Source organism: Patella vulgata, chromosome 8, assembly GCF_932274485.2.
Source record: "Patella vulgata chromosome 8, xgPatVulg1.2, whole genome shotgun sequence".
In the NCBI taxonomy this organism is placed as follows: domain Eukaryota; kingdom Metazoa; phylum Mollusca; class Gastropoda; family Patellidae; genus Patella; species Patella vulgata.
Window position 1 is genome coordinate 17,934,536 of NC_065886.2, and position 23,900 is coordinate 17,958,435.

The following is a 23,900-nucleotide window of genomic DNA, read 5'->3' on the forward strand; positions in this document are numbered from 1 at the left end:
AAAACAGTAGACCGTTAAACCCCTTTTCATTTCATTTCATCTGAATTCATCATGATAATATACAGTAAATTTTAATTGTTAAAACGTTTAGAGTTATAATGTTAAACACATTTTATTTAGAACACCTCGTGCCACTTCTCATTAAATTATTCAAATGTTTTTATATAACACCTGGTACCACTTATTATATTAGTTCACATTTGTTGAATTTTACATGGATTTGATCGAGGTATGTAGGACGTTTGATCTAGAACGTCCTTTTCCCACACTCCTCATCACGTGCCAGTGATATTTCTTCTGAATCAAATCTTCGGAGAAGGATGAGGTAAATCAAATGACGTCATCATAATGTCATCGTATATATGTACCTATAATAAGGAGGGTATCTATGAAGGTGTTAGAATTATTTATGTGTGTAGGTTACAGGTTAAACAGGAAATAAAAATACTAGAAATTGACAGTGCCTGGTTATAACCTTCCCGATTTACCTTTTATCTAGAACGTCAAACGGCCTACCCAGTATTAAAACCCTTTAATAAATCAAAAAACAGAACCAAGTTATTCAAATTTACATATAAAATTCGGATTGATATATAGTCTAAAGTTGATAGAAATGAGTTTAACAAATGACTAAACACCACGGTTACGTGGACTATAACACTATGGTAGCTTTCTATGATTTTCACTTAATTTCATATAATGATAAATCGTGATATTTTGTAACATAATGAATATTTGAATGATATTGAATAGATTTATTCACTAAGTGATGTTTAAGGAAGCATGTATAGTTTGAAATATCAAAAGCAAACATCCTCCCTTGTATGATAAATGTTTCATTGGTTAATTCAAACATTTTCATTTATAATGGGATTAAACTCAAACATCTCTAACGCTTCCCTAAAATATACTGTTACATTTGTAGTATTACATCCAGAATTTTTACTAGTTCTGGATAAAACAGCCTTACTCCATTCACCCTTTCATAGCGAACATTATCTTGATGTTCAGAGGGTTTTGTTTTGAAAAAATTATCCGCAGGACACAAATGTCCACTGGGAATGAGAACGAGGTGTGCCTATAAAGAATATGGGGGGGGGGGAATTATATTTTTTGTACGCAATAACATTAAATCTTCAATAATATTTGCATAATTTCGTTGACGATGAAATAAATATTCATTTTGATTTATGAATTTCTGATTCATGACTATAGAAATAGTGTAAACTTATTAACTTGTAAATTCCATAATATTTCCAATAAATATATAATTTATTCCATATATGTATTGTGCTACTTCAGTACACCGTAAAGTCATAGAAAATATCGTATTAACAAAAAACCCAACAAAAAAAGCCTGTCTGAAAATCGAAAAAATTTAATCAAAATATTTTGGCAACATCTGTAAAAGAGTTTGTCACAAAAGTTTGAATCAGAATAAACGTGTAATATGTAGTCAGTGAACCATATAGAACAACTAACAGAAAATAGACAAATATAGGATTACATTATACACAGCTTGTAAATGTATTTCTCAGGGTAATCGGCATACAATAAGTCGAGATATGTTCTGGGTAATTTTAGCTATGTTTGAAAAAATAGAGGGTTTCTCAGATTTGTAGCTTGGGGAAATTTCTTTGAAAAAATAGATAGGGTTTCTGAGATTTTCTTGCTTGGGAGGTATTTCGCTGAGACAAAATGGAAAATGGAATATCTCTTAGATTATCTTTCAGTCGTTTGGCTCTGTATACCCATGCTTGAGGAAAACAAAACAACATTTTCAAATTCATCCGTAAATGAATTTTAATGAAAGGTTAACTAAGTTTTCAACCAATTTTATTTGTAAATCATAACTTTGCCCCCCAACAAAATATAATAGAGGATTTAGTGTTGTTGTGGTCTGAATTTCTGATTTTGATGTGTACGTCATCATTTTATGTGAAAAGTTTATACATTATAAATCATTATGGTCCAATCACAGCCACGTGCAGAATTAATAGAAAATAGATGCTAGAAATCGATAATTAATAGAGATCTAATTCAAGATAAATTTGATGCGCTGATCATGTTCATCCTTCGGCAGTTGAGACAGAGTAAATTAACTGGCGACCATTTATACATAACACTGTGATTAGACTTTACTTAATGACAGGGCGCATTTGATAGGCCGGATGGAGAAAACAGGACTGCCAGTGACAGTTATTTCAGCCTTTCAGAAAGAAAATGATCAAGTAGCCATACTCGATGTATTATTACTAAACATTATTATTGTTATTCCTAGCTGGATACCCGAACAGGAACGCAGTTAATGGCTCTATTATAGTTCCGCAGATAAAGAACTTCAAGCAATGAATAGATAGCCCCACAAATAGCCGTTAGCGATTGCTGTTTTTACTATACTTGAATATAAACTCTCCTGTTACTCTCAAATCCCTGTTTTTAGTTAATTCTGATAAATATACCTTGTCTCGATTAATTAACATCAGTTCTTTCTAATAAGTTTACCACCGCGTAAGATTCACAAAGGATATCTTTACAAATTGTTATCCCATAATACGTCATCAGTTTTGCTCTCCATGACAATGTAAAGATAAAGCTTATCTTATGACATTAACATTATTACTTTATAAACCTCGAATCTTTTCTTAGACAAATATTCATTTCAATTTGGCACAAATTTAGATCACAATAGATGGAAAGTTTGATGTTTGTAGGATTCATATTCACGTTTCAAAGCCAATTAACGTTTTACAAGATGATGCCAGGGTTTTCACTTCTGAGTTGGCGGGTCATCAATTTATGTGAAGAATACTAATATGAATGTTGAACCACCCAAATGCACAAACATAAAAAAAACACGTCTAAAAATGGTATAAATACCACAAAAAATGCCCATGTCATTATTTTTTGTTACAAACAGGTGCGAGATAGAAAATTTGATATATTGAGCAATCTGACATCATTCCTCACATTAATTTGTACTGAAAAAAATAGGAAACGGTACTTGAAATCTGATGGAACGAACGGAAGGAATTTTTATGGCAAAGAAATGTGTCATTCTTTAGAGAAAAGACATTTATCTAAAAATACTTTTTTTTTCAAAGTTTCAAAGCCAAAGAAATATGTGGTCTTATTGGAGTGTAACTGTTGATTTCCTTTCAGTATATCGATGATACTAATTTTATTTGGTAAGCCACAAGTAAGACACTGACTCATTGATCAGGAGATCCAGTGTTCGAACTCGGTGTTGGTCGAGAAAGTCATCAGGTATTTTCCGGCATGTTTTCCCCTTGTCAGTGGTGTAGGCTAGGGGGACTGACGAGTATCAGTGGCTAGTAGTTGCTGGAATTTAGTTGCTGTACGTTTTCATTAGCCCATTCGGAGCAGAACAGTAGGGCGTTAAACCTCATTTCATTCATTCATTATATTTTATTTGTTCATAATGAAAAATGAAGATACGTGTTTATCAATAGCACAGCCGCGATAAAGCCAATGAGTCATTGTTCCACGCTTATTGGAGAAATTCTTAATGAAACTGAAACCATTTTGTATAACACATTTATACAACAAAAACACAATATTTGCATAATATCATCTGGTTTACATTTTTTATTTTCTTCTCATGCCAATTCGACATTCGGCTATCTCCGGTAACCATCTGTATAGTTAAACGTGCGTCTCATTTCAAACATGTGTGATCTTATGATGTAATACTTCTAAAATAAATAAATTCGATATTAAATGACTTATCCGTTTCGCTTACATTAATATTCGCAGATGAAATGAATCCAGTGGTGTAGCCTGTTGATGTTTTGATAGGTAATAATGTAAATTATTTTAAGAGATAGAAATGGAATTAAATATTGGTATATCATCATACCGAAACGTTACACCTGCCATTACCAAATCGCGTGTCGATATTTGGATGTATTCCTCCGCATTCAATATGAAACGAGAGACGCGATAAGCTAGTTCCGAACTTCTGTTATTCATTACACCACAAATTGAACATATTCACGCCTAAACTGTAACAGATGCCTTAGCAGACGTCTTTGAAAGCCCGCGCAAATTGCAGTCATCTTTACCAGTGACCCGTGCCTAAATCATCACTCGAAATGTCACTGAATCCCAGATACAACAAATGAATCGAAACCAAATATTTATTTGCTATGGCAGAGATATTAAAGGATGGCATAAAGGCTCGGTTCTGGTGTCTGCATTCAGTCTGGGAATTATCACTAGCGGTAATAAGTATACGCTAATGGATAGCTTCTGTCCATTTGTTTATTTTCCCTTCAATGGAAAATAAATTAAAGTAACCATATTTCGTATTTGCAATTTGCAATGATATACAGACGATTCTCAACGTATGTTAATAGAATGGGGATGGGAATGCGGCGAGCCGTGTGAAATTAATGTTCTTATCATCAGTAACGCGTTTCTGGTGTCTGCCGAATGCTTCCACATAACCTTTTCATATTTTGACATGGATGACCGGATGGTATTGATATTGGGTGTGTTTGATATATTGCTAAAAGAAATCTCTGCACAACATATAGTCAATACACAAAATAGAACCAATACACAAAATGGAGACATCTCCATTCAAATTTCTTGCGACCCCTTTACTTTTTTACGACCACTTGACACCAACATATAGTACTATTTTTTCAATTATTGGCTTGTTCGTAGGGGTCTCTAGCAGTGACAGGAAATCGGGGGCCCCGAAGATAACCCACGCATTGGACCACCCTACCCCGACCCCTTTAGTATGACGCCTAATTTAGACTACTGTCAAAGATACTCTTTACAATCTTTCACGACTTCTAAATTAGGACTAAGCGTTGTTTTGGTTTCTATAAATTAGTTTCGTATCAATCGACAGGTTAGAGGTTAGTGGTTGATTTTCTATGCCACGGAGCTCCTAATTAGTACCGTAACATAAACAATAAGAATACCTCTCCAGTTGACTTAAGAAATATCAGTTATGAAAAGGAGCATTAACCGTCAATAAACGCCAACAGAAGGGGGTTATGAATTCCCTAGTGGGTTTTCAAGTGTCAATGAGCACTCCCCGGGGCTCAAGCGACTTCATTTGATTGCTGTATAGTTGTCGTCTGCTGCAGGTAACTACAACACGCCCAGCTTGAAACGTCATCTCGAAGAAAGACCTGTTAATTGTCCTTTGTAGAAAGATTGTACCGGTGGCCTGTCATAGAGTGCGACATGTCTTAAGATTTAGAAAGGTGAGAACGAGACCTTTCACGACTTTTTTTGACTGGAAACCTGTCAGAATAACCCACAAAACCCCTAGTCACCGTGAACATTTTATGACATGAAGCCCGATACAAGCTGTAGTTGTAATCCGAACTTACCACCAGTGAGTTTATCATTCAGTAAAATGTAGCCACATGTAAACTTAAACACATATAAACACGGGAGTATCGTGTTCCCAAACTTTTTATGAGAACAGACGGTCGTGAATTTTCTTTTAATGCGTATGGACCATATGCATAAACACCCAGTCGACACAAACTAGGTCATTTCAACATATAACATGCGGTGCAATTTTATTTCAAAAATGCGCTTGCTTGCACATAGGGTCTTTAGCAGTGGGGGGGGGGGGTGTAGGATCCGGACAAAACCCATGCGATGAGCTTGGGCATGCGACCCTATTATACTCCTTGCCACGTACAAGCTGGGATCGAAACCACGCTACTTGACTCAATGACAAACCTTCTGATCTAAAACATTCGCCGACAGCCACCCCCTATGTAAATATAATGACTGTAGTACACAAGTTTTAATAAAACATGTGGATGCTGCTATCATATCTAGGGTGCCTTTAAGAAAGGGTTTGGTCTTTAATTTTGAGTAAGCTAGCAAACTGTTAGTTATCTAGATAATCGTTATATTTAGTTCATGTTTATGGGAGGAACTGATGTACACAATGAGTTCTGATTACAAACTGTCAAATGATGTGTTACTAACTTTCCTATCGTGTACTTTATCCGTTGACACGATCGATTTTTGGGGGCCGAGTTCATGACATAAACCTCATCTAGTTGTATCGAGACATGTAGTACGTATTGATTACTACTTGGTACCTTTTGTCACCGGACTCTTAAATTCCTCAGTGAAACATTAATCTTTATAGACATTTTATCGATATTTAGTCTAAAAATGTCACTCTTATATTCATATATATTATACAAACTCCATATGAGAATAGAGACAGGACGAAGCAGCTGGTCAGTTTCCTCCATTTCTTACTCAAAATTAACATCTTCAAGTTCAGTTTTTGGCTTTTAGGTTTTATTTTTGCGAGTGTCATCTTCAGACAATAAATGTAAGAAACATGTAAAACATTTGGCTTCGATTAACTTTTAGAAAAATAAAAAAAACCCATTATATTAAAATTTTAAAAAATTGTTACAAAAATGAACAAATCGATTTCTTTTAATTTGTTTCAAATGAAATATTTTTGTGAGTCTTACTCACCATATGCGACTAGCTTTTAGAGTATAATATGACTCCATACTAATATGAAATGTATTAGAGTCTGTACGATTACGAAATTCCGTCTACTTCAGCAAAAGAACATTTGGCAATTGATTAATGAAATTGTTCTAAGAGACATCAATTAATAAGTACTGATGAGGTTTTGAAGACGATACTTTGTTTCGATATTAGACATTTTTGTTGGTGATTACGAAACAGACAAAAAATATATGGTTTCATACTAGAGCTGATGAGGTCTTTATGGTGGTAATTTGTCTTAATAATAGAATATTTATATTGATGATTACAAAACAGACAAAATTAGCTCCTACTATAAAGTATAATGAAATGAAATGGGGTTTAACGTCCTACTGTTCTGATTCGACTGGGCTAATGAAGACTGGAAAATCCCGATGAACTTTCTCAGCCAACACCGGAATCGAACCAGCGAACCCCGGGGTAGTGAGCCGGCGTCTTACTTGCTTAGCCACCGTGACTCCCCTACTTCTAAGTATAATCCTTAAGTGGCATTTAGCGACTGGGTACAATAAAAAAAAAACACAATACAATTTATATGGAAAACAATCACTGGTTTATTATACCCATATAGTACGGCGTTTCGACTAGTGTTCTCTTATCGTTATTAAGCACGAAATATATATATATAAGTATAAACCAGTGATTGCTTTCCATATAAATTGGCTTGTGTTTTTTATTACTTCTAAGTAATTCTCATAGCTTCCAACTCAACGCTCTATTTAAAATTTGTCGACTGTACTTATTTCTTATTTTTTGGTACGGCAACCTTGATAACTCGTATGATTATAACCAACAGTGCAATAATTTTTAAAATTTATGGGTTCATTCAGAAATTCCTTTTTTTTTCAAAATTCTTTTAGAGTATCATTGCTGAAATTTTTGAGTGACTTCTGTTAAGTGTCAAGTTGGTTCCCCGAGCTTTGTTTTACTATGTTTTTCAGTCAAGCGTTTCACAGCCAACACCAAAAACATATGTTTCTTACACATGGTCTTAATTTCACTTCCCTTCCGATCTCTCGATTATCATTACTTTTACGAGCAAATTACACTTGATGCGTTCACAGAGATATGTGGCAGGAATTTTGTATTTATTAACAAAACAAGTTACTTGGTCGTACAAAGTTGCCTTAATTAAACATGATTACGCGAAGTGCATTCTTACAAATTTCTCCCTCCAACCACCAAAGATTCAATTTCGTTTTTAATATAAGGAGTAATCCCAACCATCCGAGCTATGCAGTACGTTAGGTACGACGCACCAGCCCCATTGCGTTTCCCATGTAAGATATCAAATTGACACCATCTGCGACCGTGTAACGTTTTCGTTGCATTATGCCCTTACGACCTGCTCGTTTGTTATTTTAAATGATACGTTGTCCGTATGTGAAAACATGCAGTTATAGCCATTCCAGATTTTTCTGTTAAGAGAAAGCCGCGCAACTTGTATCAATAAGAAGTTAGCGTTAGAAAACAGCCATGTTTGAACTTCATAATCCTTAAACAAACAACAGATTTATATTTATCCCATTTTAAGAAAATATTTATCTAAGATACGCTACCGTGCTGAAAGTTTCGTACTTAGGCGTAAATCAAGTCCGTAATGAAATTGCTATAATATACATGATTATGCAGGAATATATCATCTCGAACGTCAGTTTTGAGCATAACTAAATCTGGTAAAGTCATCTTGCTTGTTAAAGCTACTCGACAAGGCACCCAGATCGTGTTCTCTGATTGTGTATCCTTATTGTTACATCCATCCTCGCAATACTTAAAAACCGTACTGACAACATTCTTACATTTCTGAATAAACACAGGGATAACCTCATATCCCGTTGTGTTCGATGTAGATCGCTCGGGTACGGCATAAAGATAAATGAATTGAATCCGTGTTATATTTGTTTTCTTAATTACAGTAGGCATCTAGAGAAACAAAAAAAAACCTCGTTTCTAGATCGACTTCCTTACCCAATCATAGCTATCACTGATTTTAATTTCAGAGGTTTGTTGGGTTGGGGAGGGGTGGGGGTCGTTTAGAATGAATGGGTTTGTCTTCGGGCGCTTGTTTACTTATGTCTTATCGTAAATGAAGTAACTTACTTCGATTTGTAGTAGAAAACTTTCATATTGGGTGTGGGGCGGTTTGGGTGTGGAAATGTCGTTGAGAGTGTGTGTGTGTTGGGGGGGGGGGGGTCTTTTCTTCGGAGGCTTGTTTACTTTTTTCTTACCGGAACTGAAGTGACTTATTTAGATGGTCGAAGGTTTCTGATGCACAACTGTCTGGGTGATAATACTTTATTTATATACTAAGAAGCATTTTCAGGGAGGGAAAGGTGATTTGCATTTTTTTTTTTAGTTGTTTAAAAAATATTCATTCCAAATTCTATTACCTTTGAGAGATGGCTCGAACGACAATACCGATAACTTCAACACTATCGTGTTTGATTTCAGAACCTTTGAAGAATCACTTCAACTAATCTGATTTTGTTTGACTTACAAGTTTACTTGTTCGACTGAATAATTGATATCGCCATTGATTTCGTAATACCTGCGGTGCACCGCCTGTTAAATTATTCAAATTTATTCCGAAAGGCAAATTTATGTTAATTTAAACTTTATAGGCATTGTTAACAGGTTACTCCATCAATATTAATGAGATTGTCTACAAGTAAAGTTCTTCACACTAAGAATATACAATTTCCTTTAAAGGAAATAAATTAACTATCAAATTGTTCCTTTGTGTGTTGGTCTTAATCCAATTTAGATAAAAGCCAGAATTATTGTAATGTAAATGAAGAACACACACTGGTAACAGTATTCTCTAAATATAGCTATGACCTTGTAAAAATACTTTACTCAGTTTTTCTTTTGAAATCCGTTAAAGCCATGTAATATTAATTTGCTACCCGTTATCTTTCCATTAAATGTCAATTCGAATTTCTGATTTCTGTGTATAGGATTTGTTGAAAAAGTTGATGAAATTTGTAATATTTTCAATATGGGTGACCACAAGGTCATTATTTGGATTACCTCGACAAAGCAATATGTAGTGTCGTTACAAAGTCATAAATAAAAAGTATAATTTGTCAGGGTACCGGCTGTTCTCACGAGTCGCTAGATTTTCGGGCGACTAAAGTGAATAATTACTAACCGATAATTATTAAGTCTGTAAACTTCTTTAATTTAATTATGATAACTCGGGTCTATACCTTAGCACGTGTAATCAACTCTTATCTGTTCTAACGAATCACCTATTAGCGCCTTATAACAAAACCACTTTGATCTCTTAATCTCATTTGATCCCAATCGACGCTGACAAATTTTTTCTCAAACTGAAAACTGTTCCTAATTACATTCAAAGACGAGCTTTGAGCTTTTGGATGGATGAAAACGTGCGTTTTAGATTTCTCGCGTGGCTCGTGTTACTAAAAGAATTGCTTGAAATAAATAAGATAAAAAGTACAAATAGAAAAAGAGTCGAAACCCTAAGCTTTTAGGGGTATTAGAACTTTCTAACAAAATATCAATTTCGTATAATATTGTTTTAAAATTATTCCTAATTACATGCTGCTCGTGCGTCCGCCGGACACTTTAAAAACCACTCTAGTCTGAAATGTACATGACTCGTAAAAACTCTTAAAACGTCTATATTTCAGCAATTGGTTTTTCAGATATGTCTCAAATTTTGCATGCAATCTAGTCTGAACATCCCAACCACATAAAGCTGTATAGTCAGATTCCTCTTTAATATTATAAAAAAAAACTATAGTTGTAAAATACATGTATAAGTAAATTATATTAAAATTCTATATGCCTGAGGAAAGCATTTCTACTTTCGATTTATCGTTATTAAAACACTGGCTGCTCAGTTCATCTGTGTGAAAATCAATGAAAGTGAATATAATATACCCAGTTTATAATTGGAACATAAGATATAATCAATAACATAATATAAATTATACAAATAAAAACAAACAATTATTAATGATTTAAAGGGAACCTACCGGGTATTCTTACATTGCATTATGCTTAGAGCTTGACGATTAAATTTTTATAAAACCAAGAATGATTTTTTACATCGTGTAGGATGTACGTGTAGGATGTACATGTATATATCATTTTGAAAATGATAAGCCATCCTCTACCCCTCCACCAGTCCCCAGCCTATAACAGATCAGTCATTTGTAACTTTGTTAATTATCAAATGTTAAATTAAAGGATTAAAATACCATAAACATACATTGAACAAATGATTTTATTTTAGTAGGTCATAAAATGATTATACGTTTAGGAAGAATGGTCCATTTTATTGGTTTCCCAAGAAGAATATGTATATCATATAATATTGACGTATATTATAAAACTAAGACAATCATCCTATATAAATAAACCTTTATAAAAAAAACCCCAGATTACCCACGGCTATGCTTATTGGCAATCAATTCATCTAACTCAAAGCCACATGTCTGTCAATTTTAGAAGACAAAATAGTTAGTGACAAGGTCGGAACCCGGGGGAAATGTTCACTTGGTAATTTCTTGTGAACAATGAACGATTACGTTAACAGTGCTAATGACCTGGTCGTTTGATTGGCCAATTATCACTCTTGATACAATTAGAATTTGATCCTCTCATTACGACGTTAAACATTGGTTGTCCTTATTATAAATACGACCAATTAAAGCGATTGTAGTATACACCGTTTATCATAATATTACATGACAGTCAAACTCGCACCAACTCTCACAGGGATCACTTAAACTCTTAACTTCACTCACCATCATTTCTCCGGATCTATATATTCAATTTCAAAATAGTGTTAAAGGAATTTTAGAGGAATTTTTTTTAACAAAAAGTGGAATTTATACCGTTACAAGTAAGTTTTAAAAGTCTTTTAATGCACATGTTTATTTAAAAAATGTTTGAATCAACGGAATAGTGCAATGGATTTGGTCTTTGAAACCATTTACCACTTTTCAATTGAGATCTATCTTTCCCATTTGAAAGATCAGCTTTATATTGACCAAATTTGTTCAGTTATTTCGTGTGGTTTTATTTTCATTTACGAACAAAATACGTGTACTAGTAGAGTAATAATTTGGTTCGACTGATCTATATACCGGTCCGATTGGTCTTGGCCCGAATGGGTTTTTTTCCGATTTGTCTGGGTACCAATGCAATTACAAGATAACATTCTCGTAGTAATATGTGATTTTGTATTGTGATTACCGGTTAGGACAAATTGAAGTTGCTATTTACTAGTATACGACCTGTACAAGCATATATGTATATATATTTACAAGAAACCATATAGTAGTAGTAGTAACATAAATATATTACAATCTATAGTATACACGGAAAAAATGTAACCTAATAATGTAGATATGAATATAAAGACTAATTATGTAAATAGATTCTAAGTGATAGTATTTATTAGTGTACTAAAACTACTAAAAACGTGTAGTGATGGATTACCTTGATGGCAATAACAACAACGTACATCCTACTATTAATGACTGTTAAATATTCTGTACAAAGCCATATAGCTACTTAAACTACTATAAAACAATATTTAAATGACCTTGTTTTCTGTTCAGTAAATCTTAAAGACAGTTTCGTTCCTTAACTGTCAGAAGATGTACCGAGTGCTTTCGTTTTAACATAAAAGATTTGCATATATGATATTTATATAAATCTTAAAATGACATTATGCAGGATTTACACGAAAAAAAACCCCAAAACAAGTCATTTTTCATTTGTTTTGTTTTAATAGCATCTACTCCTCCATATATTATTTTAAAATAAAATCTTACTTAATCTTAATTTGATATTTTGACAAGACATTTCTTAAGATTTATGCACCACCCTAAAACGACTTGTACACTAGAAAGGCGGCGTAACAACATATACAATTATTTCGATTTTTGTATATTCCAGTCTCAATATTTCTTCTGAAATACGAATTTTTTTTGTCTTGTTCAGAAATGGGAATTTATTCTTAAAGTGGCGTTTTTGAAGGTCATTATTGATAAACCGGAGATATTTTTAAGCACCCAGACCTGTGCTCTTGTATCTGGTTTTCTTGCATGGTGGTCGACAATGGTTTGCAGAAGGGAAATTCCACTCACCGACTGTTTTGAAGAATTGTTATCGGTTATCAGCATTGTTTCTGTTTTTGGTCAAGATATCATATATTAATCTTTTTGTTTGTCTTTGTCCCTCGTTCCCTGTTCTCCTGCAATAGATAAGACTTTGACAGAACTCTTAAAGTACAAGATATATTTCTAAGCACTTGTACACATGTTTGCAGATGGTGGAATGTAATTCCTTTCTCTCTTTCTGATCCCCGACCTTTGATATGTAATCACATTTATGTTACATTTAACGGTACATAATATCGAAGATGGTAGGGTTAGAAAAATGAATACATACTTGAAAATTGCAGATGTCATATTTGGGGAGAATACATGTATACGTCAGGAACAGCGGGACACCTTTATCCAAATATTTTTATTTCGTATGCACATATACGCGTGTTTATATTAAAATATTGAATTCGAAATTGGATTTTAATACAAGTTGTCCACAATAGCCCCATATTTAAATAAACCTGTATATAATGCAGATAGACTTCTAATCAATGAAAGACAAGGACAAACTAAACACGCGTGCTTATTATTTTTTCTGTGCTAATTGACGTAAAGTAGATTTTAGCACAATCGACATCTTTAAACACAATTGAATTGTTAAAAATACATTTTAAAAGTATATGTTTTCCTTATCAATGCACCTGACGTGTGTACAATTAACCGTAGTAAAATTACATGTTTAGATTCTTGACACGATAGAACCTGACAAATCTTTGTCTGTATCATTTAAATAACATTTCTTCTAGATTATAGGTTTCTCCTCAGTTTTTCTCTCTTCAAAATTTGCACCTATATTGACTGTGTAAGGTAGGGGGTTTTCTTTGCTCCATACTTCAAATATTCAATTTCGATTTTTTTTCCTCGTCGTGTACACCTGCGCTCTTATTTTAAACAATGTTTTAATGTCCTTCTTTGATTATGTTGTTTAAGTTTGTCGAGCTTTTGGGACAACGCCAGATATATTATATAATGTGCAATGTGTGTGCTCACACCGGGAATAAAGCCCACGTCGCATTTAAGTGTTTGCTTCTCCCTTTTCAATAAGTTTGGTTTCTTTCGTTACACCCAACTTTTCGCAAGTCGACGTTGAATTGTGTGTTTGTCAGGATATTGTATTGTTGGGGTAATATTGTGGTTTTGGTCAGAGAGGACGTTTCAATGTTTATTATTGTTTGAAATAAAGAGGGCGAAATTCGACGGATCCCTTACTTAGAAAACCCTCTATGTCTTAACCAACTCTCCTTTTACTGTTAGGATTCGTCGTCTATTGCCGTAAGTAAACACAGCCATGTGTCATTTCTATCATGCTATAATAAAATAGGCTCAAATATTTATCCCTGCCTCACACCCCAACACGATGCTTTTCAATGCGATGTAATATGACGATGTGTCGATGTGGACACGAAATAGCAATCGACGGTTGGCTGCTGAGATTTGCCACGGGATGATAACTCGAGCACTAGTTATCTGTTTTCTGATGACAGCCATTTCTTTAATTAGCTAACAAACGACGGACGCTTTTTTTCTATTGGAGTTTCGTCATTAAAATGACTTAACAAGACAAACTATTTCTTGATGACTTCGAGTTTTTTTGTGAATGTGAAGTTGAAGTCTGATTGTCACATTGGAGGAATGTGTATAGGATTAACTTGTTGGGATTAACACCGAGGTTCTATCAAAGACATATTGGTTTACAGATCAATAAAGGTAATCATTAGGCTTTAAAGGATTTATAAGCATAGCGTTAGAATATAATTATAAACTCTTAACATTTTTAATGAAACATTTATGATATCTCACCAGTATTCAAACCTGCTGATCAAAATACACACATGTGGATTATAAAGCGAAAATAAACAAATCATATGCCATTTGAATTGATTTTAGCTAGAATGCATAAAATAAGCACTGCTCTATATTACAATGGCAAACTAGGTAACTTTGTATTTTTAAAAAAATTGATTGTGACTTTGTTGGTGGTCAGCCTTGGGGTTACCAAGTGACCTCGACTTCTGAAATCCAACCCCAACTATCTCCCCCATTGGCTATTATTAGTGACAGGTGTCGTACACGGGGAAAGGTATGTTTACTCTTTCTAGAGACGTTGATTCCACTTCTCACCTATCTGCTCTACTCATGTATTGTATACAAACATATACAGGGAAGGAGCATATTTACGCTTTAAAGAACACCCGATTCCACTTATCATCTGTGCTTTGTATTGTATAGAAAAATGTACAGATGTACAGGGAATTAGCATGTTTACTCTTTCTAGAACACCAGATTTCACTTCTCAACACCTGTTCTTTGTATTGTATACAAACATGTACATACGCGGTTATAGTCTTTACGTTTACTGTTATATCATAGTCTATTTTATTTGTTATTAATATTTATAATAAATCATTCTTAATTGTACCACCAACTTCCTTTTATCTACAAAACAAAGTCGCTAAATGACAAACATGACTGATTATTTTGTAACGCAAATTTATTTTGAATGAATAAGAATACAAGCAGGATGTGTAAGTTTCTGTACGGGCGAATATTGTCCAATGATGTATTGTCGGGGGTGGGGGTAAACGTTTTTTGTGAAATGAAATAGAGTGGTATATTTAACGTAAATAAGCGTCAAGGTGTTCTAATTACCTTACTATAATGTATAAAGTTCCCATACGTAAGATCAATCATAAGGGCATTGGTGTGTCCGAAAATCGAGAAGGGGGGTGGGGTACAAATCAACGAAATAAGGATAAAAACAGATCTGAAGACTTCCAATATGAAATTGTTATACTTTTGTTTTCAAGACAACTGACACCCCAAGTGAAAAGAGAATGTATGTTTAAATTATCCATGACACAACACGCGCCTCTTGTAAAACCACCTTAAAACATTTCTTTTTTGGTTTTAAAAAGCTGCGATTGAAATTGTTACTGTCCAAAAGGACTCGGTTTCTGAAATTTAAGCAAAATAGTTTAACTCTCCCAAAATATATGTTCTGTAGTTTGTGATATGAATAATTATTCACATATTTAAATTGTTTTTGTTTAAATATAAAACAGGACAGTAGAAAATTGTGATATGTTTTATGAGACAGAATTGTTTGATTATTCATACAGGAGTTACCAAGGATGTGTAGTAATATTGTTTATGGGACAGTAAATGATAAATTGGCTTTTGTTTTGAGGCTTGTCTCTCTCTCCAACCTGATTCATTGCCATGTCTTACAATACAAACTTACAAAAATGACTGACTATGACGGAGTGTGACGTTCAACTACCATTTAATATAACTTTATTATGACAGTTTTCTACAGGACATCTTGCTGGGAGGACGTGCCATGAGTTATCCTCTTGGATGTGTTAATTTTATGTATGCGCAAACTGAGAGGCTTGTCTTTTAATATTCTAAAATTGTTTCGCAGTGTGGATACATGGGCACATTCTGGTAAATTTTGTATTTCTTTTACTGTGAAGGAATCCAATTAGGTTTGTGTTTTATATTCGAACGAACGTATTATCAGTATGTTGTTGGCGTGCATTCATATCCAACGGTATTGTTAATTGGTTCTTTCGTCATAGTCAACAATACTACTGTTGAATTTAACATTTATAAAAAAAAAATATTGCTCCTGAATATCACTTATTTCACGACTTATATACTAATTTAAAAAAAGTTAAATAAATTCTAAAAAGAATCAAATTTTCCAGTAATGACATTTTCTTATCCAGAAATCTAAGACATGTTTATGTAAGCAATACGAATTTAAGATATCGGGTTAAGAAAAAAGTCCTTACAAGTTTTATAAATGTGAACATGTTTAGAATTTTATGTGACAGTGAAATATGATGTTTTCTTTTCAGTACGTGTTATAAATGTATATTGTCATTTCTAGTAATGTTTTTGGCAGATATTTGGTCTGCATGTAGACGTAGCACCGGATGAAATGTAGATTTATCACGATCGAGTGTGTAACAAAATCCATTTTTTCTAATTCTATGTTACCTTACGCAATTTTGACACTGTCAAATTCTGTACGAAGAAAATAAACATGGCTATACCATTTCATCAACAAACTTTAGCGAGGGTAATTAAATGTAACACATGCTTCAATGTGGGATGTGAAACAAGTTTAATTGTTTTTTTCTAACAAGAAATTTCGGAAGAGTTACATGTTAGCGGGAACATATGTTTTAAAAGACTGAACATTTTCTCAAAGGATAAAAATAAACAATTTTTTTGTAGCTTATTAACTTGATACGAGGTTTCACATATTAAAAGGGAATATGACCCCATTTTACAGCATATTTACTAATTCCGTTCATATGTTTCCAATTCGAGAATGTATTCTGAATAATGAGGCATCAAAAATAAAGCTAGGTATGTATGCCTGGGCCAAAAAAACCAAATAACTTAATCTTGTTTTACAATAATGTTAATCGGCGACTATGATTTATGGATTTTGCCGTATCGTAAAAACACGCAAGTCTTGACAAAGAAAGAAAAAATAACACATTCGACACGTGATAAATGTTTGGTGAATTATCTTAGATAAGAAACGAACGATGTTATTTTATGTACATATTACAGGGCAGGACAATGACGTAAAGAAAATAAATGACGGTGAATACCCCACCTTTATTTACAAGATGCTAGCGGTGTTCAGCAAGGGGCGCACTTAACCCCAATTTCTTTATTGTTAAGGGCTAAATTATTTATCAACCGTAGGACTGGGACTACAACTGGACAAACATTCCTTTCACACTTTCTACACAGCTATTTACCTACATCGTTAGCTGTGCGATTCCTAAGTAGCCCCGAAGCTGCTCGCGCTGAATCTTGTGCCCTTTCAAATTGTTGACATAAAACTTAATAAATACAACCAAGTGATATCTTTGTAAGTGAGTGTATAGTTAAGGTGAAGATGAACAACAAGTTGTCCTGTCTTGTAAGCCGGTCCGTTGTGTATTTATAAATGTTTACTTTATTGTTGGGTAGATAAATGTTTGTTATACATCTACCTTGTGTATATACACATATATCATCAGCACCTATTAAGAGGGTCATAATGGACATAGCATCCTCGGAATGACCATAACTCACTCATTCTTGTAGATAACTACTCTCTATTAGGTACACTTGCATAAATACAAATGGAAGTCAGTACAACAACTTAACAACGTGCCTGTTTGACTTTTTCATAAAAAAAATAAGAGAGTAAAATACATGAAATACAATTAAATACTTACTAATTTCGTTTTAATTATTTCATAAAATTCATGAAGGTTTTCTTTATCATTTCAGGATCCACTGATGGAGAGTCGCCTCTAATCAAAGCATGGTGATAAAAAGTATTGAACATCATTAATTTTCTGGAGTAACGACAATACATTGTCATAATGAAAGAATTTGGATTCAAAATCGTTATTTTCGCCTGTTTGTGCTTTCTTGGACAATGCGTGCCTGATTTTAAATTTAGTATGGCTGAGGAGGAAATTATTGGCACCGAGGTTGGAGATATTTCAAACAGTGCTGTCTTCTATAGCGGCATGACCGCCACGGAAATCTCAAATCTACGTTTTGGGATCTTGGATAAAAGTCGGGAACCAGCATCTTTCTTTTCGATCGACGAATCCTCGGGAGTTTTGACAGTTAAACAGAAAATTGATCGTGAAAATGTATGCGACTACACTAGTACCTGCACCTTGGAATTTTCAGTGGCTGTCCATTCAGTGAAAACTTCATTTTCCAACATTGCTATTGTACTTGTAACTGTCCTCGACATCAACGACAACTGGCCTACGTTCCCTGCTAACGAAGTGCACCTCGATGTCCCGGAAGGTACCAAAATCGGAAAAGTTTTCAAAATCACCGGTGCCGTGGATATTGATTCTCCCCCTGATAACACATTACAGACTTACGAACTCACTCTTGCAGAGAACATATTCTCCTTGACCTCTACCGAAAACTTGGATGGTAGTTCGGTAATTAACCTCAAACTAGAAACCTCTCTCGATCGCGAAAAGAAGAGTGGTTATACCTTTAATATTATCGCCAAAGATGGTGGTTCACCACCTAAAACCGGAACCCTCCGAGTCAAGGTCACTGTTACGGATGAAAATGATAACCCTCCTGTCTTTATGAATAATACCTACAGCATCAATATTAAGGAGGATACCCCTGTCAATTTTACTGTGTTACAAGTTAAAGCTATAGATCTGGATACTGATCTAAATGGACAAGTACGGTATCATTTCAGCACCATGCAGTCCGCTAAATTGAAATCACTTTTTACCATTAATCCGATGACCGGTGGTATTCGTGTAGCAGGGGCCTTAAGCTACGAAGCCGGGGCCACGCACCAACTGATTGTAGTGGCACTGGATGGGGGTAGCCCACCTCTGAAAACTCAAACCGTTGTTAATGTTGCAATATTGGATAACGGAAATAATGCACCACGGGTCCGAATGAATACTCTATCTAGCGATGAAACTGATGTTACGGAAGTTCCTGAATCGGCGACCCCGGGTGCCTTTTTAGCTTTTGTTGAAGTCGAAGATTCCGATCCGGGACAGAGTGGACGTGTAGAATGCTCCACAACAGATACCGACTTCAAACTCGAGGTCCTTCAGGGAAAAGGATATAAAGTGTTATTAAATAGAGCGTTAGATCGAGAAATGCAGGATACATACGAACTTAAAGTCACATGTACAGATATGGGAGAACCCCCTATGAGTTCTACGGCTAATTTGAAACTTATAGTTGCAGATGAAAATGATCTTCACCCTGTTTTCACTCATCAACTGTATAACGCTACTATATCGGAGAATAATGAAATCGGCGAGTACCTTGTTACGGTAAAAGCAACCGATAACGACTTTGGCATGAACGCCAAGATTAGATACTCGTTTGGCGAAGGTGCTAATGGACAATTCAGAATGCAATCTAGTAGTGGAATAATTTCTGCTGGAAGATCTTTTGATCGTGAAGAGAACTCAAAGATAACTTTCACCGTCATTGCAACTGATCTTGGCACACCAGCTCTAAGTAGCTCCGCCCAAGTGACCGTGACTATCCTTGACAAGAACGATAACCGACCCACTTTTGTCCGCCCTTTTTATCAATTGGAAATACGTGAAAACGAAGTACCCCATACTGTGATCGGGCAGATAGAAGCTGTTGATGAGGATGAAAGTACCAACGGCGTGGTGGAATATTTTATGGCTGGTTCGGAAGGAGGTGTCGTACCTTTTGAAGTCCTTCCCAATGGAACCGTTCGTACGACGAAAATGCTAAACCGGGAACATGATAATAAATACTCTTTTACCGCGTTGGCCAGAGACAAAGGTTCAAAACCCTTGACCAATTCAGTGGACATATTAATTACGGTACTAGACATTAACGATAATAAGCCAGTTGTCTTATTCCCGACCTCAGGCAATCATACTGTGCTCATCTCCGTTTTCCCAGAACCCAACTCAATAATTGGCAAGATAATAGCCTACGATGAAGACAGTGGTGACAATGCTAAATTACGGTTTAGTATTGTTGCGGGTAATGGCGAGAACGTTTTTGACATTGACAATGAAACTGGAGAAGCCATGGTTATTAATAATTGGAAACTGGAAACTGATCATGTGTACGATTTGACAGTGAGAGTCGAAGATTCGGGAAACCCCATTTTGTTTGATACCACCAAATTACGCGTGGAGGCCATTTTTGACAATAAGACTATGAGTGAGTTGGTAGATGGCGCTAAAAGCGATAAATATATAGTTATCGCCGCTACCGTGGCTGGAGCAACCTGTGTATTATCCCTGATCATAATTACGGCAATTTGTCTTGTTTTGCGAGGAGAGAGAAGAAAAGCATCGGCCCAACCCAAACCAGATACAGTTTTTGATAATGTTCCGGCTATTACCTCTGACAAATCTCCTGATCCCAATATTCTTTTCGGTGACCGGCGGTCGAACTCAAAGAGCCTGGTTTATGGAGGTGATACGAGGGGAGATGGCGTCGGTGGCAAGAAGAAAGAGGTGAGCTTTAGTTTGGATGATTCAACTGAAGCTAGAGAAACAGAGTTTCATCCCCGACCAATAAATATAGCTCTAAATAGAATGGGATTAGTGCCGACTACTAACATACACATACATGTAAGAAATATAAGCTCTAAATTTTAATTTAAAAAAAGTCAATTATTACAAATTTGTTCTGATAGATATAAGGAAATCATGTCATGGCCTACTTATGTTATATTAGAGACGCACATACCTTGTCCCCCCCCCCCCCCGGCCCCCGCCCTCCTGAAATTACCCACCGCACAACTTTAAAACCATCCTTGTCAGAAAAAGTACCCCGATTGTGAACATGTCACAACGATACTATAGGTGCTCTTTACTATGCAATTTTGGACGAGACTAACAAGTAATCTGATTTTTTCAAACAGCAAGTTATGTGTTGTTGTTTTTTCCAAATAACAAATAATGTGCTTTTTTAATAACAAGTAATATGCTTTGTTTATAGAGTAACAAGTAATATATTAATGATGTTTTTATGTTTTATAGAATGATGATATACATAGTGATACATCAGGTGAAACTATAACTAGTGATAGTGGTAGAGGTGGTAGTGAAGAAGAAGTTAATATGCAACCTCTTACTGATAAAAGTAAGTATTACATTATATAATAATGCAAATAGACCTATAAAAGCTACTCTAATACGCTTGTCACAGCACGCATGGACCTATGATAGCTACTTTATTATCACAGCACGCAATATTCGAAATATCAAGCGAATTTCACTCTGTTTTCCATTTGGGGGTTTCTTAATTGTATTCCATACCATATCGCAAAATATCATAAAGACTTAGTGGACCCACTGAATTAAAAAATGCGAACTCCCTAAACGAGAAGTGGTACAAGGTAAGCATATCCTGCTCCATTCGCGACCCCGTCACTATTTCGTTCTATACAGAACTAAACTGCATTGATCTCTGCCATTGTCTCTCAATAAAGCGTCAAATTATTTTCAAAGAAAATAGGAATTATCAGGAAGGAAGGGCATTTGTAGTCAATCATTAATGATTCAGGACGAATCGGCGCCTTTCTTTATCCTGAGAAGACCTTTGTTGCTTTCATTAACTTTATTGTTCTATATTTCTTTGATTTCAGAACATCAATGGCAGGCTCCATTAACATCAAACAGAAACACGTCTTTTGACCAGTATTATACGGACAAGCCAAGCCATGAGTACAGAAATAACAAGCCTGGACAACCGCGATTTTTACACGCTAATACAAATAGACAGGACAGTTATAGACAGGATCAATCTTTTAATAGATCCAAAAACAATGACTTTTCTTCCAATCATCGGGATAGTTTTAGGGATTTCTCCAACCCAAGAACAATGTTATTACCCTACAATACTCAGAGTTCTGTCATTTCACATGATGATGACGCCAGTACGACCACTTCCGGTAGCTACACAATCAGTCCGGAAGAGAATTTTCATGACATTGTGATGGGAAAGGACGTTATTGTGTAATACGTGTACTATGACGTCACCGATTGTGTTGTACACGTTTTAAAGTACGTGTCAAATTCTTGCCATAATAACTCACTGTATAGGACATACCAAAGAAAAATTAAAATGTGCTATTAAGAGTATTACTGTGGTTAAAGGAAGTGCCATTTTGTGTTAATCTGTTGGAACAATCTTATTTTCAAAAAAACATTTTCATATTTCATAAATCATTTCCTCACCAAAGACATTTTGAAATGACCTATGGGTCAAATTTATGTGCTCTGTTTCATAGTATGTGTGTTGTGCGCGTGTCTGGTCATAGTTGCATGGAATCATTCGTGTGTTTGTGTCTCTTGTTTAAACGGAAGTGTGTATGTATGTCGATTTCATTTGCATGTGTGTTAATCATTCTTATCGTAATGTTCATATTTGGTATTGCCAATTGTTTTTGTTTAAAACAGATTCGCAGAACAATTGAATTTATTAATATTGCTGTATATTTTTTCATTATTAAGAGTGCTCATGTAGATTGCATAGTTATGACAAAACTATAATATAGAACAATGTACATTATTTATGAATTATATTTGACTTCAAAAGTTCATTATAGTGCATGAACATTCATCCAATTTTTTAGCATTCTTTGTAATTTTGACTTTTTCTAATATTTTTCTAAGAATTAAATATACTGAATCAAGAATAGACCTACATATAATTAAACTTGATTTGAATTTATTTATTGCAAATATAACATTTATTCGTTGAGCCAAAATTGAGTTCTATGTAATGATAGAGTTCTATGTAATGATAAATTTAAAATTGACTTCGAATAACATTACCCTTCTTCGTTTGTCCAATTTGAAGTCAATTGTACGCATTTATTAGTGTTTTTTTTATTAATAATTTTATTAATATTTGTAGATACTGTTTTGTTACTGAATATAAAGAAGATATACTATTATATGATTTAAGAAATATGTTTTTGTTCTTTAACAGTTAGTATGACTCAGCAGCTTAGCTATTGGTTGGAGCGATGGGGGCGCTCCGCCTGGGACCACACTTTTTTCTTTCTGGTCAGTAGAACGATACAGAATGAAATGTAATTTAACGCCCTACTGTTCTGGAAAAAACAAGGCTCGTGAAGACATACGCCCTGCAGTGTCTTTTTAGAGAAATATTGCCTCGCTTTTTCATCCCATCCGACACCTGCTGGCTGAGCCACCATGGCTTCAGTAGAATAATAAAAGGCACAAGCTCAATGTTATTGTTCCAAAATAACACTGCTTATTACCGGGAATGTTTTATGTGTATTGTCGGGGTGTGGGCGAGGAGAGGGTGGGGGGGGAAACTCTAGCTACCCACTGGTATGTTTGTAAACTGACATGTGGAATACTAAATAGCACTCCAGGCAACACTGAATATAAACCGAATATAAATAATGTCATTGGCCTTCATTACATAACAATGGAATGAATTTGACATTCATCTATCATCCTTTTAGGCTTCAGCTATTTCCACAGGGGTGGGATGGGATGTGGTGGCATGTATCGCTTTCCCGGGATACAATCGAATTGATTAGACGTAAGTAAGATTCAGGGTAAACCCCAGACATCAATGTACATGTAAGTCTTGTGTCTGCTTTGACCGAATTAACCTCTTGGAAGCCATGCAGTTGACCCAATTTAT

The 23,900-nt window shown here is 34.9% G+C and overlaps 1 protein-coding gene across 4 annotated transcripts in view; it reads left to right on the forward strand.

Moving 5' to 3' along the window:
* Nucleotides 1–23,172, forward strand: part of LOC126830831 (putative protocadherin beta-18) — a 30,215-nt gene extending 7,043 nt beyond the window's left edge. The window contains exons 1-4 of one of the 4 annotated variants that reach the window (XM_050561260.2): nucleotides 13,974–14,396; nucleotides 17,994–20,842; nucleotides 21,254–21,356; nucleotides 21,862–23,172. In XM_050561260.2, coding sequence (XP_050417217.1) covers nucleotides 18,089–20,842; nucleotides 21,254–21,356; nucleotides 21,862–22,235 — 3,231 coding nt within the window. In that variant the 5' untranslated portion in view covers nucleotides 13,974–14,396; nucleotides 17,994–18,088 and the 3' untranslated portion in view covers nucleotides 22,236–23,172. Of the gene's footprint in view, nucleotides 1–13,973; nucleotides 14,397–16,043; nucleotides 16,137–17,993; nucleotides 20,843–21,253; nucleotides 21,357–21,861 lie in introns of those variants that run through there. The other 3 variants (XM_056102925.1, XM_050561259.1, XM_050561261.1) reach the window with 3 other exon arrangements.
* The last annotated feature ends 728 nt before the right edge of the window (nucleotides 23,173–23,900 follow it).